Source organism: Orycteropus afer, unplaced genomic scaffold (genome assembly GCF_000298275.1).
Source record: "Orycteropus afer afer isolate SDZICR_OR568_19922 unplaced genomic scaffold, OryAfe1.0 scaffold00290, whole genome shotgun sequence".
NCBI classification, from domain to species: domain Eukaryota; kingdom Metazoa; phylum Chordata; class Mammalia; order Tubulidentata; family Orycteropodidae; genus Orycteropus; species Orycteropus afer.
In genome coordinates, this window is record NW_006921877.1 from 2369296 (window position 1) to 2385823 (window position 16528).

The 16528-nt window shown below is 43.9% G+C and overlaps 2 protein-coding genes across 2 annotated transcripts in view; one reads left to right on the forward strand and one right to left on the reverse strand.

Moving 5' to 3' along the window:
* Window positions 1–1297: 1297 nt before the first annotated feature.
* On the forward strand, window positions 1298–4286 carry CERS2 (ceramide synthase 2). Its single transcript, XM_007950920.2, has 10 exons — window positions 1298–1470; window positions 1883–2000; window positions 2197–2315; window positions 2529–2586; window positions 2694–2744; window positions 2968–3060; window positions 3244–3372; window positions 3573–3679; window positions 3798–3951; window positions 4146–4286. Exons 1-10 carry the CDS (start codon window positions 1298–1300, stop codon window positions 4284–4286), a joined length of 1143 nt encoding a protein of 380 aa, XP_007949111.2.
* Window positions 4287–5742: 1456 nt separating this feature from the next.
* SETDB1 (SET domain bifurcated histone lysine methyltransferase 1) overlaps window positions 5743–16528 on the reverse strand; it is a 77459-nt gene continuing 66673 nt past the window's right edge. The window contains exons 14-21 of the mRNA XM_042782310.1: window positions 9816–9985; window positions 8600–9228; window positions 7677–7705; window positions 7440–7572; window positions 7006–7171; window positions 6391–6602; window positions 6046–6134; window positions 5743–5860 (exon numbers count right to left, since the gene is read on the reverse strand). Of these exons, the coding sequence (XP_042638244.1) occupies window positions 5743–5860; window positions 6046–6134; window positions 6391–6602; window positions 7006–7171; window positions 7440–7572; window positions 7677–7705; window positions 8600–9228; window positions 9816–9985 (1546 nt within the window). The remainder of the gene's footprint in view (window positions 5861–6045; window positions 6135–6390; window positions 6603–7005; window positions 7172–7439; window positions 7573–7676; window positions 7706–8599; window positions 9229–9815; window positions 9986–16528) is intronic.

A 16528-nucleotide genomic window follows, 5' to 3' on the forward strand; every position in this document is an offset into this window, starting at 1 on the left:
GGAGCTGCTGGAGGAGCAGCCCAGCTGTGACCCAAGGGCTCAGCCCTCTGCTTGCAGCACCCATTGATCTCCATGTCACAGTGGAGAAAAATCTCCCCTCCCCACTGTCTTCCTGGCTGGGAGGGGAACATCTTCCTTGTGCATCAGTTTTCAGTCTCAAGACCAGCCTGAATACCCCCTTCCTCCCGGGGTGTGTGTGGGGTAGGGAGCCTGGTTGTGCTGCTGGCATTCCCTGCAGTCTTGGGACTGACTGCCAGGCCTAGTAGTGCTGGAGCCAGCATCACTGACTCTTCAAGGACCATCCCCCTCCATGAGCTGCAGACTGTTCTCCGGTGGTTCCTTTCTTTCAGTGGAGAAAAGGGGAGAGGGGGAATAAAGCAACAGCTCTTTCCTGGGCAGAAGGGGTATTTGTGATGGGTGTTTCCCTGCAGATTAAATATTTTCTGAATGAGCCCCTTTATGTAGCAGCTTCTAATTCTACCTGGTGTCTTGGTCTGCTACCTCGGTTCCCTGTGCCCAGGTCCCTGCCTGGCGCCTTGCCTCCACTTTCCAGAGGCTTCAGATAGGGTTCTCTGCATTGTGTGTGAAGACTGGGTGATGTGGCATGAGGTGTCATCTCGTATGTGGGAGTTTGATGCCCACTCATTGTCCTGGAGCTCAGCATCATATGGGGACATAATTTTGCTTTACCTTGGCCTCTTAATTTTCCCTAGGGATCTGCTGCCAAGATGGGTTGTAGGGAAGATGGAGGAAAGGTTTGCCCCTGCCCTGCAGTCTGTTTTGGGCTTTCTCCTCCCAGGGAAACTTCCAGTTGTGAGTTGACTTGGAGACTGGAGGGGGTGGCTATGGAGGAGGGAGGGGGAAGAGAGGATGCCTCTGGCTTTATTTAGATTGCTGTATGTAGCTTTTAGGACCAGTTCTTGCCTGTCCTCCAGTTTGGGAAAGCAAAATGATGGGGAGACCTTGAGGTTCTTAATTCCAAGCAATCAGGACATCTGGGGTTTTAAGTCATGCTGTTGGGGAATGAGGGATAATGCCTGTCTCTCCTTTCACCTATTTAACTTCCTGTGTTAGCATCACCTTAGTTTGCTGTAAACAGTAAATACTAGAACTGGAAAGCCACTATATCACAGATGAGGAAATGGATTTGACTAAGCTCACACAGCTAGGACCAAACCCAGGCTTCCGAGTCTCTGCCAGCTGCTCTTTTGGCTACACTGCGAAAACTTTCATCTGTCTTTTCCCCTGCAGCTGCCTCCTCTTGATGCCCTCTGCTTTCTCCCTCCCTTCACTCAGGATGCTTCAGACCTTGTATGACTACTTCTGGTGGGAACGGCTGTGGCTGCCTGTGAACTTAACCTGGGCTGATCTAGAAGACCGAGATGGACGTGTCTATGCCAAAGCCTCAGATCTCTACATCACACTACCCCTGGCCTTGCTCTTCCTCATCATTCGATATTTCTTTGAGCTGTGAGCATACCAACCTACCTTGTGCCTTCCCTGGCTGCTAGCCACACAGTTTCTTGGCCTTCAAGTTTGTCTCTTACTGTTAATTGGTCTAGTTTCCTGGTGTTCTGGCTACCCAGATCCCTGCCTACTGTGTGCCCCCCACTGAAGGCACCATTGTTCTCCTGAGGGCTCAGCACCCCCAGGCCCTTCAATGGTTATTTGTTTTCACCCCCCTACTCTCCACCCCGCCTGCCCAGTAGTGAACACAGGCAGCTTTGTTAGCTGTGGGGGCTTGCCAGAAAACTGGGGAAACTGAGGCCCAGCATGAAGTTGCCTGAGCTTGCAGTCCTTTTCCCTCCCCAGCCTGGGTGTACCAAGAAACTGAGGTGTTTCAAGAGAGCCGTACACCTCCTCACTCATATCCCTTCCTCAGTTATGTGGCTACACCACTGGCTGCCCTTCTGAATGTAAAGGAGAAAACTCGGCTGCGGGCACCTCCCAATCCCGCCCTGGAGCATTTCTACCTGACCAATGGCAAGCAGCCCAAGCAGGTATTAGCTGCAGACTTCACCCTGGGAGTTACTGAGTTTTGGGAGGGAGGGAAAGGATGGATAAGGTTGCAACGCCAGCTCTGTTGGGTGAAGAGATGGAAAGGCACTGGGGCTGAGAGGTTTAACTGGAGAGGATGACTGGGGGAAATAACTGAGTTCTGAAGCTGAAAACTAGTGGCTTCTTCTTGACACCCAGGCAGATGTGGAACTGTTGTCACGGAAGAGTGGGCTCTCTGGCCGCCAGGTAGAGCGCTGGTTCCGCCGCCGTCGCAACCAGGACCGACCCAGTCTCCTCAAGAAGTTCCGAGAAGCCAGGTAGAGGAGGTTGGGCCAAGAGGAACTGGGTGGTAGAGGAAATTCTGATGTTTCTTGCTGAGAGGGGTAGACCATGGCTAGATAGAGATTATAAAGAGGCCAGGAAGTGAATTTAGTTATTAATAATGTCCCTGAGAGAGGCTGTGTAGGGGTGCTTGGGGGGCTGTGCCATTTTCCACACCATCTCCTAGCCATTTCTGCTTCCTCTTTCAGCTGGAGATTCACATTTTACCTGATTGCTTTCATTGCCGGCATGGCCGTCATTGTGGATGTGAGTGGGGGCTGCTGAGAGGTGGGGAGTTGGTTCTCTGGCAAAGTGGGGGTGAGGCCAGAGAATTTGGATCCCTCCTGTTTTAACTGCTTACCATCTCTCTGCAGAAACCCTGGTTCTATGACATGAAGAAAGTTTGGGAGGGGTATCCCATACAGGTATGAGAGGGGGTTATGCTTCCTTATATGGGGATGATGGATTGAGGGAGGTAATTTAGGATAGGACACACATCCCCAGTGAAGAGACAGTTTCACATAAAGAGAAGGGACTGAAGTCATGGAGCTAACCATAATCTCAAGGGCTGAAAGGGCTGGGTTTGGAGAGATGAGACCCTAGGATCCAACTGCCCTGGGGCCCTTACCTCTCCCCTGTCTCTCTCAGAGCACCATCCCTTCCCAGTACTGGTACTACATGATTGAACTTTCCTTCTACTGGTCCCTGCTCTTCAGTATTGCCTCTGACGTAAAGCGAAAGGTAGGTCAAGGATTTGTGCCATTAAACCTAGGAGTCAAAATGAGGCCCTGGCATCAACAGCCTCATGTTAAATTTCCGGGTGCTTTGGATGGAACCATTGGGATATGGGGAACTGAAGGTGAGGAGACGAGGAATAATGGGGCCAGTCTCCTGAAGTCTGTACCTTTTGTACCTTTTCTGTAGGATTTTAAGGAACAAATCATCCACCATGTGGCCACCATCATCCTCATCAGCTTCTCCTGGTTTGCCAATTACATCCGGGCAGGGACTCTTATCATGGCTCTGCACGACTCTTCTGACTACCTGCTTGAGGTCAGGCTTCCTGGACATTTTCTCAAACTTAAGAGACCCTGGTGCAGGGTCCCCTGTCCTTTTTTTTTTTAAGGGGGTAGGGGGTGTTCCTGGGACCAGGAAGGTGGGGGCACAGGACCAGTACTGGTAACTGGGCTGAACATATGCACGTATGAGGGAGCAGCAGTAGGCCACGATGACAAATGGAGCTATTTATGCAGTCAGCCAAGATGTTTAACTATGCGGGATGGAAAAACACCTGCAACAATATCTTCATTGTCTTCGCCATTGTCTTCATCATCACTCGACTGGTCATCCTGCCCTTCTGGTGAGCAAACTACACCCCTGTTCTTAAGAAATCAAGAGTCTTGCTTTCCTCCTTCCTTATTTACCCACCCGTCATCTTAATCCCCTCTCACAATTCTGTCTCCTCCCTGCTCCCCCAGGATCCTGCATTGCACCGTGGTATACCCGCTGGAGCTCTATCCTGCCTTCTTTGGCTACTACTTCTTCAATTCCATGATGGGAGTGCTACAGCTGCTGCATATCTTCTGGGCTTACCTCATTTTGCGCATGGCCTACAAGTTCATAACTGGAAAGGTGAAGGCTCTGTCCCATTCTGTAGGCCCTACTACCCTCAATTCTAGAAAATGTCCAAACTCCCTCCCGCACTGCCAACAATCCTCTGAAAAAACTACAGTGAGGCCCTGGGTATGGCAGGAACATGCCTACAGTAAGAGGCACTTCTTAGAGGTTTGGTGATATCACATAACCTTTCTTAACCCTTTCCACAGCTGGTAGAAGATGAACGCAGTGATCGTGAAGAAACAGAAAGTTCAGAGGGGGAGGAGGCTGTAGCTGGAGGAGCAGCAAAGGGCCGATCCCTAGCCAATGGCCATCCCATCCTCCTTAACAACCATCGTAAGAATGACTGAACTGAGGTCTCTGCTGCCCCCCAGACTGATGTGTAAAGCCAAGGAACTGCCCCACCTTCCCCACAGGGTCACTTTAAGCTCTGGGGAGAAAGGCGAGGGAGGAGAGGTCTCTGTGCCCTCCCCATTTGTCACCCAATTGCCTTTAAACCAAATTCTTATTTATCTTATCCTCATGTGGAGGGGAGGTTGGTTATATCCTCTTAGAGGGGGATGGTCTTATTTTCCTCTCTGTCCTCCAAGTTGTCCTTTACATTGCTTTTGAGACCCTTCCTAAACTCTGAGGGTGGAGTTTACAACTCACATTCCTTACACTTCAGAATTTGGCCTGAGCTGTTTGCCTTTGACTCCCTGACCTCCAGAGCCAGGGTTGTGCCTTACTGTCCCACCTGTGGGCCTCACTCTGCCAAAGTTGGACCACCTTTCTAAACACTCTACTTGGGCCAGAAACCAAAGCGGAGCTGCCTTTAACCTCTTCCCTTCTAAGACCCAAACAGTCGAGTGTAGGAGGGTACACATGACCCTTACCCTACCTCTGCCAAAAGTAGGGACTGTGCAAACGGTCTTTTCTTCATGTTATTCTCTGCCAGCTACCCCTGTAGCCACAGGTCCAAAATCTAGCTGCCTTTCTCTGATATCTTCCTCTTCTCTTCAGCTAGGCAAGCTGGTTTGGAGTAGAATGGCAACTAGTTTTAATTTTTATTTATTAAACATGCGAAATTTTGGTTTTAAAGCCAGAATGACAGCTAGCACCTGGCATTTCAGCAGAGGGACCATTTCAGACCAAAATGTACTGTTAATGATTTTTTTTTTTAAATTAAAATATATTAAAGATTAAGTAAAACATGGCAACAAGTGTCTGAGACTATTATGAATTGAGAAGGGGATAAACTAAATAAGATGGTCTAACTTATGGCTTCCTCATAGTTATGTAACATTTTCTTTTTTTTAAAAAATATCATATGGAAAATAAAAAGCAAAGGTAGAGAAGGTACAAGAGTAATAACAGCTGCCATTTGGTGGGGTAGAGGCGGGGAGGGAGAGAAATCAAATCACAATCTTAGTTTTGCCATCTTGTTAAAAGACTTTCAAGAAACAATACAAACTGAGGGTGGTAGATACACAGCCCTCATTCCAGGAGTAAGTCTGCTGGAAGCGCGTGAACACTTGAACAAATGGGGGATGGGAGGAATGAGCAGCAGGAGGACTGAAAGGATGTCAGGCCCAGGTTAGAGCAGTAATCTCTCCCCACCCCCAGAGCCTTAGGAGGTGGAGGCCCCTGCCTGCTAGCACCACATTGGAAGGGATCTCCTGATCCACAACTCCTGTTTCTATCTATTAGGAGCTGGAGGAATCGCTAGACTGCAGACTTGGGGTCAGAGTTCAACAGTCAGGGAGACCCAGTTCCTGAGGAAAGGACCGCTCAGGGGAGTTTCAAGATTTGGGAGAAGGTTGTCCTCTAAAGAAGACGTCCTCTGCACTCGATGGCCCCACAGCAGCAGAGTAGCTCCTTGCCTTCCACACTGCCCACCTCGTAGTTATAGTCCCAAGTGAGTTCTGTCCCAGCCCGGATTCTCCTAAAGAGGAAGGGAAGGATGGGGTGTGGTGAAGACAGCAGACAACTCCTGCACCCGGGCTGCACAGTGTGCAGGTGGAGCTGGAACATGGGGGAAGGAGGTGTCCTTAGAATTCCAATGGTCTTTGCCCTTCCCCAACCCTGGGCTTTTCACCTCCCTAACCATCCTCCCTCCTGACTCCTTACTTGCTGGCAAAGAAGGCCACCCAAGGGAAGCGAAGGTCATGGGTATCCACGAAGACATTCTGGACAAACAGGTTGGGGCTGCAGCTGTGCTGTAGGTTCAGGGACAGGATAAGACTAAGAGCCAGGGAAATCAGAATCTGGCTTTGTGGGGTGGTTAAGGACTGCAAAACCACTGATGCCACCTGACCTTCCCCATAAAGCAGAGAGATTCTGAAAGAAAGCTACCTCTTTAAAATCCTTTGAGATTTCTAAGAAGAAACAGTGGGTTTATATAGTTGTGTTAAAAGAACCAAAAACTTCAGGGTCATGGAATAATCCAATGTCTGGTTGGGGGAAGGGTCTCACATTGAGGTAGCGGCCCAGGTTGCCTTCAAGCTTGGCGTCGATGATGTAGCAAGACTCCTCACCATCATAGAACTGGCGTGTGTTCTTACGGACAGGTGCGCTCTCACCCTTGTCCACAGAGGCCATGTTGGTTGATTTAATGGCGATCCCATGGGTTGATTTAAGAGCAAAGCCTCGGGTTGATTTTACTGCTACTTGGCGTTTCGTTGGACCTGGAAAGGAAGGAGAATGTGGTCAGGACCCACTGTAATTCATGAATTCATGACTGGACATTCTATGCCAGTTTTCATCCTACTCACTGCTCAGGAAAACCAGTAAGTCACGTCTCCGAGGCAAAGATCCTAAGTGGTAGTTTTTTTCAGGCAGGACTAGATCTTTTGGACAAAGGAGTTGAGGGAAAAGAATAGGAAACTGGGCAGAGAGGAAGGGGCCGTGTGAAAATATTACCAGTTCTGTTGGGGGTCATAGAGCCCTCTAAGAGATCTTTCAACTCTTAGGAGCTAGAGTTTTTTACATCTATTTCCTTAGCTTCCTTAAAAAAACAAAAAAAAACCAAGTTCTCTCCCAGCTTCCCTACAGTTCCTTCCCATTAACCCCCATATTCTTCTGGACTACCAGACGTGTTCTTCTTGTCCTCAAAGTCCTCCCCTTCAGAGCCAGAGGAAATGGTCTGGATATCGTCACTGTCAACCGCTGTGGCTGAAGTCTGACCAGCAGTGGGCTTTCGGCTGGTACCACTTTCCCCTTCACTTTCTGTGCTGCTGGACAGGGTCAGGACGTCCTGAAGGAAGCAGAAGGGTGACAAGAGTAAACGGAGAGAGCCCATTCAAGCCCATGCTTTTAGTTAGGCAGAAAGGAGCTGAGACTACATCAAGAGGAAGATGAGGTGTCAGATGACGAAAACAAGGCAGGAAGTCAAGCCAGAGAAGCAAGAAAAGACCCAGCAGGAATTATAGCGAAGGACTTGGTGAAGTGAGGAGAATGTTTCTTTACTCACGCTGAATAAAACAAGGCTGGGTAAGGTACAGCCTGAGAAGAAGGTCACTTACATCAGGGTTGGACTGAGCAGAGGCCATGAGTCGTCGGCTCTGATGCATACTAGTCTTACTCGGTGGGCGGCGTAGTCCTTCAGGCTTTATGGGAGAAGGATTGTAGCCGTAATTTCGAGAGCTTTCAGTAACTCTGATAGGAGGGGAAGGAATGACAGAAAGATTATTGGATGTTTCTCAAATTACTGGCTTGAGAGAAGGCAGGCTGGGAAGCAGGTCAAAAAGAGAGGCACTTACACTGACATCTTGTTTCGGTCATCAGGGTCCTGATAAAAAGAGCAAATTAAAGGTTAAAATGCTTTCAAGGTCCAAGGTACCAAATCCAAGAATTAAACTTTATCTCAAATGACTTCTAAAGAGAAAACTAGCCAGTGAGAGGTACACCATTTAAAGTTTGGTGTGTCAACTTTCCCAATGATAGGGTATAATGCTCACTATGAGCAGAATCTTATAAGGACCAGAGACAAAGTTCACTACCTGCATTGTGAAAAGTTTCAACACCATCAAAATTATATTTAGAATTCTTGTTTTTCTACTCTAGAAGGAAGCAATGGTTAGATAATGTGACAGAGTATTTACTTAAAATAAAAACCACTTAAAATCCTCCACTTTGGAATAAATCAGATACTTTCTTGCCCTGCCAGCATTTTAAAATAATGTGGTTCCTTAAAAACCAAAGAAAGAGGGAAGATAATCAGTTTGCCGTATATATTCAAGTAAAAAAAAAAAAATTACATGTGAAGATTCACAGTGAAACTGTGTTAACCCTTTTATGACCTGTGGACATACACTGCCCACCAACATTTTTAGCCTCTCAGGTTTCTTGGGAAGCTTCTGTCCCTGCTGTAGTATGTGCTAATGCCTGGTGGGCACCTGTGTAACTGCATGAATCTGAAGAAATGGGCCTCACCTCACCAATCCTACTGAAAGTGTTCTACTTAGGACATAGTTGTCCTACATACTTGTATCAAAATACGTATTACTACAAAATGAAAAACAGAAACTTTTTTCCCCTTGATTTCAACATGGCTTCCATTACTGAAAACACAGGCTAGCCACAAAAAATTAAAAGCAGAAAATAATTCAGTCATAAAAGGGTTAAGTTTGTTACTGAATCAGTTAAACAAAGCTGCTGCTCTTAGTTTTCTGCCACTGCTTACCTCTTTCTTGGGCTGCTTGATGTCTCCCTCATCCTTGATGCCCAATCCTGAAGTGGAGGCCCTCTCAACCTCCCCTCGGACTCCCCAAGCCCGGCCCTCCCCACCTTCACTAGTCTTGAAGGATGACCGGCTATCAGAGTCAGCGAAGCCACCTTCACTGACACTATTGCAGCTCAACCATGAGGCCACCTTGTTTTTGGGTGTCTCTTCTGAGGAAGGTGGATTGCAGCCAACTACAGGGAAAGATGGAGGGACAGGAATATGTGGAGGCCCGAGATCTGGGGGTCGGGAGTCCTTGGTAGCTATCTCAGACAATCCATTCTCCTTCTGGCCCCGGGTCTGCCGCCGGGTAGCATAGCTGCGCCACACTGAGCTGGTGCTGAAGTCCTCGTCCTTACAGAAGTTATCATCTGAACTATCGTCATTGGACTCTTCAGGGTCATCAGTACCACTGTTGCCATCTTCCTGGTCCTTCAAGTCTACACCACTACTGTCAGAGGAACAAGGGGCATCACTCTCATATCCTTCCTTGAAATTCTCCACACTCTCGATATGGTCCAGATTTGCAAAATATTCATCACCCATTTCCAGGCCCTCCTTGTCTGCAAAGTCATCTGTCAGGATTTTGCCTGGGAATGAAGAAAATTATAGACCTTCAGAGTTAGGAGGACCTTTTAGAAGGAACAAGGGTCATTCCATTAATACCCACTCCACCAGCAGAGTCAAAATGGCTCCATTATGGTGTCTCCTTCCTCTTTCTGGTGATACCCTCCCTTCCTCAGTATATTAACATGAAGAAGAGTATAGAGAACTTATTGTAGTGTTTCATCTCACACTTTATGTATCCAGTCCCATTTCTTCCTCTTTGCTTTTTTAACTGAAACAACATTCTCAGCTATGCTAAAAGACCTCTGGGGTGGGGTGGAATAATGTGGGACAAAATAGTACATTGGACTCTACAACCATCTCTCTCCTCTGAAATATCACTGCTTCCACAGCAATTTCATTTCTTTTCGTTCTTGTCCTTATGGAGAGCTTTTGTCCCTCCATGGCCTACCTGGACAGGCACATCACTTACCCTGTCCTTTACAGAAGAAAACCCTAGCCACTTACTCCCAGTTCACATACCCAGCACTTTCATCACATGTTCAATTTGTCTCTGGTTCAACCTACCATATCCCAATCCCAGAAAACACCCTTACATCTCATCACGAACCTGCATAAATACAGACAAAGGAACCTTTGGCAATGTCATCCAAGCAGCGGATACCCCAGCCCTTGTTCTGTGTTTTGAATAACTGGAGCCGAACCTGCAGTCCATGCTGTACCAACCGGTTTGTGCACATGTTTGCATCACATTTGCAGCGCTTGTTACACTCATAAACCCTAAGAGAAGATTAGAATAAAATCAATCATGACATGATCACTACAGCAGCCATTAAATCTACAAAATGTTATAATCCTTAAAGTATCATTTATGAGTCGTGGATAAAGATTACAAATTAGATAATGATCTAAGTAAGTAGATTTACTCAACTGTCCATGCCCTTTGATTCATGAGAAGTAATTCAGCAGGCAAAAAGGGATTTATAGAGATAGTTATGGCAGTTACAATTCATACCAGTGAATACCAGCACACCTAACATCTGGAGAAAGGGTAAGCAAATTATGATTCCAATACAGATTATAGAGCCAGTAAAATGAGTATGTAGATGGTCAATTTTTAGAAATAGATACATGAAATAAAGATATGGGAGAAAAGAAACTGAAGAAGAACAGATACTGAATGGGAGTTAAGAGACTGGAGAAGCAGGTTCTAATGTTCATGAGATTTTTTTCTGTGAAGTTTTCATTTTTTAATCCATCAAAGTTCATTAGACACCAAGAACTACACTAGGCACTAGGAGTACAACAATGAAAAAGTACATAACCTCTGCCTTCAAGGAGCTCATGTTCCATCTACTTTAAGAATTTAACAAATCAGTTATTTAAAAAATAAACTATATAAGATAATCCAAGGGATCTAGAAAATGTCAACATTAAAGGAATGTAATAGTTATATTGAAACACTGTTGTCATTTCAGATATCAATGTTTCTGCTCCATATGCTGTGCTCAGAGTTAGAATTTTACTTCTTATATTCCTGATACGTAAATTTAAGGGAGCTGTTTACTTTTAGAAAGATTACAATAGTGAAGGTTGATGACATTAGTCAGTCCCCTCTGGCTAACTGAGATGTTACCCTATTTGATAAAGATGGTAAGAGCAGTTCCTGTTTACTGAGCACATACTCTGCATCTACCTTTACATAAATACTTTACATACATTCTCTTACTCTATTCTCAAAGCAGTCCTATGAGAGCATTTTTTTTTAACTTAAAAAAAAGTAGAAATAAAATGAACACATAATCTACAGCTCAGTGAGTTTTCACAAATGGAACATACCATGTAACCAGCACCATATCAAGAAACAATTTTGTGTTGTTAGGTGCTATAAGTCAAATCCAACTCAAGCAACCTTATATGTAACTGAAAGAAATATTATCTGGTCCCATGCCATCCTCATGATTGTATGTTTGAGTCCATTGTTGTGGTTATTGTGTCAGTTCATCTCAGAGAGGGTTTCTCTCATTTTCTCTGACATGCTACCAAACGTGATGTATTTTTCTAGTTCTTGGTCTTTCCTCCTGACGTGTAAGTTGAAGGCTTGCCATCCTCACTTCTCTAAGGAACATTATGAATTTATTTATTCTAAGACTGAATTGTTCATTCTTCTGAGCAGTATACATTACACTCAGCATTCTTCAATACCACAATTTGAGTACATTATCTGTCTTCCTTTTTCATCGTGCAGCTTTCACTTGCATAAGGACTGAAAAGCCTACAGCTTGGGCCAGGCACACCTTAGTCATCAAAGTGACATCTTTGCTTTTCAAAACTTTAAAGAGGTGTTTTCCATGTAGAGGATTGGCAGACAGTGTTTCTACAAGTATATTTGTATGTTCTGTAAGAATTCCCAGGTATATAGTAGAGCTGACAAAGGACAAGATTGTAGTCACTTCTTGGTCATAGCCAGCTACCCAGAGGGAACGAGTAGTTGGATCTGTGAGCTCGGGACTGTGATTACAGGGGACATCAAGCTCAATTGGAATAACATACTATACAAAACATTGTTCCATATCCTACTTTAGCAAGTAGTGACTAGAATCTTACAAGCTTGCAAGCAGCCATCTAGACACAATGATGACTTTCTCCTCATCCAGAGCAAACAAGAATGAAGAAAACCAAACACTCATGGAAACAATTACTCCAAGCGACTGGTATACCATGTGATCCTCAGCCTACACGACTATGAGACCAATGTAGAACAAAACTCAAAATCATTAAAAAAAAAAAAAAAGGAACAGTTTGGTTGATCTGATACAGCCTTATGTTAACTACTGGAGACTATGGCCCCTCGCTGCCTTTCAGGTCTGGAACTGAATCTATTCCTGTGGCTTCCAGCCAAATGTAAGTCAAGTACATGAGTTGAACATTAGGTAGATACACTCCTTGGAGAGAATCATGGAAGAATAGAGCTGTGTATGCACAGGGAGACAGCTCAGGGGGTAGGAGTGCATGGAGGAAATGACACAGGGTAGAGGTAACTATGGGGAAGAAGTAGGAGGGGAGCTGTTGCATTGTGGGAAATTGTAGTCAATGTCATGAGACAAAGTATATGTGAGCTGCTATACGGAAAGTGAATTTGCTCTGTAAACTTTCACCCAAATCACAATTAAAAAAACCAAACAAATGTTAAAGAGGTCTTTTGTAGCAGATCTGCCCAATGCAGTATGTCATGTGATGTTGCTACTTCCATGGATGTCGATCTACCACCTGTCTGTCAGTTTGTTGTACTGTGGTGGCTTGCATGTTGCTGTAAAGCTGGAGGGTATGCCACTGGTGTTTCAGATACCAGCAGGGTCACCCATAGTGACAGGTTTCAGCAGAGCTTCCAGACAAAGACAGAGTTGGAAGAATAAATGGCCATTCACCTCTCAAAGAACTGACCAGTGAAAACCTTATCTATAGCAACAAAACACTGTCTGATAAATTACTGGAAAACTTTATGAATAGTGTCCAATACTAATGCTGGAAGATGAGCCCTTCAGGTCAGAAGGTACTGAAAAATACAACTAGGGAAGAGCTACCTCCTCCAAGTAGAGGTGAACTTAATGACATGGATGGAGTAAAGCTTTTAGGACCTCCATTTGCTGATGTGGCACGACTCAAAATGAGAAGAAATAGCTGCAAACATCCATTAATAATTGGAATATGGAATGTACAAAGTATGATTCTAGGAAAATTGGAAGTTGTCAAAAATGAAATGGAATGCATAAAGATCAATATCCTAGGCATCAGTGAGCTGAAATGGACTAGTTTTAGCCATTCTGAATCAGACAACCATATGATCTACTACACTGGGAATGACAAATTGAAGAGGAATGGTGTGGGATTCATTGTCACAAAGAATGTTTCAAGATCTATCTTGAAGTACAATGCTGTTAGTGATAGGATAATATGCATACAACTACAAGGAAGACCAGTTCATACCACTATTACTCAAATTTACATACTGATCACTAAAGCCAAAGATGAAAAAGTTGAAGATTTTTACCAACTTCTGCAGTCTGAAATTGACCAAACACGCAACCAAGATGTGTTGATTATCACTGGTGACTGGAATAAAAAGCTGGAAACAAAGAAGAATCACCGGTAGTTGGAAAACATGGCCTCAGTGACAGAAAAAACGCTGGAGATCACATGACAATTTTATAAAACCAACAGCTTTATCATTGCAAATACCTTTTTTCAACAACACAAATGGCTGCTATACACATGGACTTCGCCAGATGGAGTACACAGGAATGAAATTGACTACATCTATGGAAAAAGGCGATGGAGAAGCTCAGTATCTTCAACCAAAACAAGCCCAGGAGCTGATTGTGGAACAGACCATCAACTGCTGATACGTAAGTTCACGTTGAAAGTGAAGACAAAAGAAGTCCACGAGAGCCAAAATATGACCTTGATTATATCCCTCCTGGATTTAGAGACCATGTAAAGAATAGATTTGATGCATTGAACACCAATGACAGAAAACTAGAGGAATTGTGGGATGACATCAAGAACATCATTCATGAAGAAAAAGGTCATTAAAAAGAAAGGAAGAAAAGACCAAAATGGATGTCAGAAGAGAATGAAATTCTCTTGAATGAAGAGTAGCTAAAGCAAATGGAAGAAAGGACAAGATAAAAGAGCTCAACAGAAGATTTCAAAGAGGAGCTTGAGAAGACAAAGTTAATTATTATAATGAAATGTACAAAGACCTGGAGTTAGAAAACGAAAAGGGAAGTACACACTTGGCATTCCTCAATCTGAAAGAACTGAAGAAAAAATTCAAGCCTCGAGTTGCAATACTGAAAGATTCTGTGGGCAAAATACTGAATGATGCAGGAAACATCAAAAGAAGATGAAAGGAATATATACAAAGTCACTGTACCAAAAAGAACTGGTTGATGTTCCTCCATTTCAGGAGGTGGCATATGATCAAGAACCAGTGGTACTGAAGGAAGAAATCAAAGCTGCACTAAAGGAATTAGTGAAGAATAAGGCTCCAAGAATCAACAGAATACCCACTGAGATGTTTCAACAAACAGATGCCATGCTGGGGGCACTCACTTATTTGTACCCATTCCAAAGAATGGTGAACCCATAGAAACCATAGAACCCATGGAAATTATCGAACAATATCACACACAAGTAAAATCTTACTGAAGATCATTAAAAAACAGTTGCAGCAGTATACTGACAGAGAACTTCCAGAAATGTAAGCTGGATTCAGAAGAGGATATGGAATGAGGGATATCATTGCTGATGTCAGATGGATCTTGGCTCAAGGCAAAGTATACCAGAAAGATGTTTACTTTTGTTTTATCAACTATGCAAAAGCATTCAATTGTGTAGATCATAACAAATTACGGGTAACACTGAGAAGATGGGAATTCCAGAACACTAAACTGTGCTCATGAGGAACCTGTACGTAGACCAGGAAGCTGTTGTTTGAACAGAACAAGGGGACACTGCATGGTTTAAAATCAGGAAGTGCATCAGGGTTGTATCCTTTCTCCATACTTATTCAGTCTGAATGCTGAGCAAATAATCTGAGAAGCTGGACTATATGAAGAAGAACGTGGCATCAGGATTGGAAGAAGACTCAATAACAACTTGCGATATGCAGGTGACAGAACTTTGCTGAAAGTGAGGATGAGCTGAAGCACTTATTGATGAAGATTAACAACTGCAGTGTGCAGTATAGATTACATCTCAACATCAAGAAAATGAAAATCCTTACAACTGGACCAATAAGCAGCATCATGATAAATGGAGAAAAGATCGACTTTGTCAAAGATTTCATCTTATTTGGTTCTATAATCAACACAATGGAAGCAGCAGCAAAGACATCACATGACATATTGCACTGGGCAAATCCGCTGCAAAAGACCTCTTTCAAGTGCTGAAGAGCAAAGATGTCTCCTTGAAGACTAAGGTGCTCCTAACCCAAGCTAAGGTGTTTTCAATTGGCTCATATGCATGTGAGAGCTGGATAATGAAAAAGGAAGACTAAAGAAGAGTTGATGCTTTTGAGTTGTGGTGTTGGCAAAGAATACTGACAGTACCATGGACTGCCAAAAGAATGAGAAAATGTATCCTGGAAGAAGTGCAGCCAGAATGCTCCTTGGAAGAGAGAATGGCTAAGACTTTGTTTGACCTACTTTGGTCACTGTGTCAGAAGGGACCATTCCCTGGAGAATGTTATCATGCTTGGTAATGTGGAGGGTCAACGAAAAAGGGGAAGGCCTTCAATGAGATGGATTGACACAGTGGCTGCAACGATGGGCTCAGGTATAGCAAGGCATGAGGCTGGCACAAGATTGGGCAGTGTTTCATTCTGTTGTGCACAGGGTCACTGTAAATCGGAGGTGACTTGATGACACCAAACAACAACAACAATATGGACGCTGACTGTTGACCTAAGCAGAAAGAAACCCTTGACAGCTTCAATTTTTTATCCATTTATCATAATGTTATTTATCTGTCTTGTTGTAAAGACTTTCATTTTCTTCACATTTAGGCATAATTTATACTGAAAGTTGTAGTCTCTGACCTTCATCAGTAAGAACTTCAAGTTGTCTTCATTTCTGGCAAGCAAAGTTATGTCATCTGCATATTGCAGGTTGTTAACAAGTCTCCCTCAGATCCCAATGCTGCATTCTTCCTCATACAGTCTAGTTTCTTGGATTATGTATTCAGCACACAGACTGAGTAAGTAAGGTGAAAGGATACAACCCTCCCACAAACCTTTTCCTATTCAAACCATGCGGTATCATTTTGTTCTGTTCCAATAACTGCCATTAATCCACATACAGGTTCCACATGAACACAAATGTTCTGGAATTCTCCGTTCTTCATAATGTTATCTATAATTTATTATGATCCAGTCAAATGCCTTCATGCAGTTGATAAAACACAAGTGAACATCTATCTGGTATTATCTGCTTTTAGTCATGATGCATCTGACAACAGTGTATTCCTCATTCCACATGCTCTTTTTAATCCTGTTCAGTAATTTCTGTACTCCATTTGATCACTTTTCTTTGGAATGCCATGAATATAGATATTCTCAGGTGGATGGCCAAGAAGCTGTCTTCCAAATTTCTTGACATAGATAAGTAAGTGCATCTGTTTCCTGAAGCATCTCAACTGGTATTCCTGGAGCCTTGTTTTTGTTAATGCCTTCAGTGCAGCTTGAACTTCTTCCCTCAGTTGCAGCAGTTCTTGATTACATGCTAACTCCTGAAACGGTTGAACACTGACAAATTCTTTTTG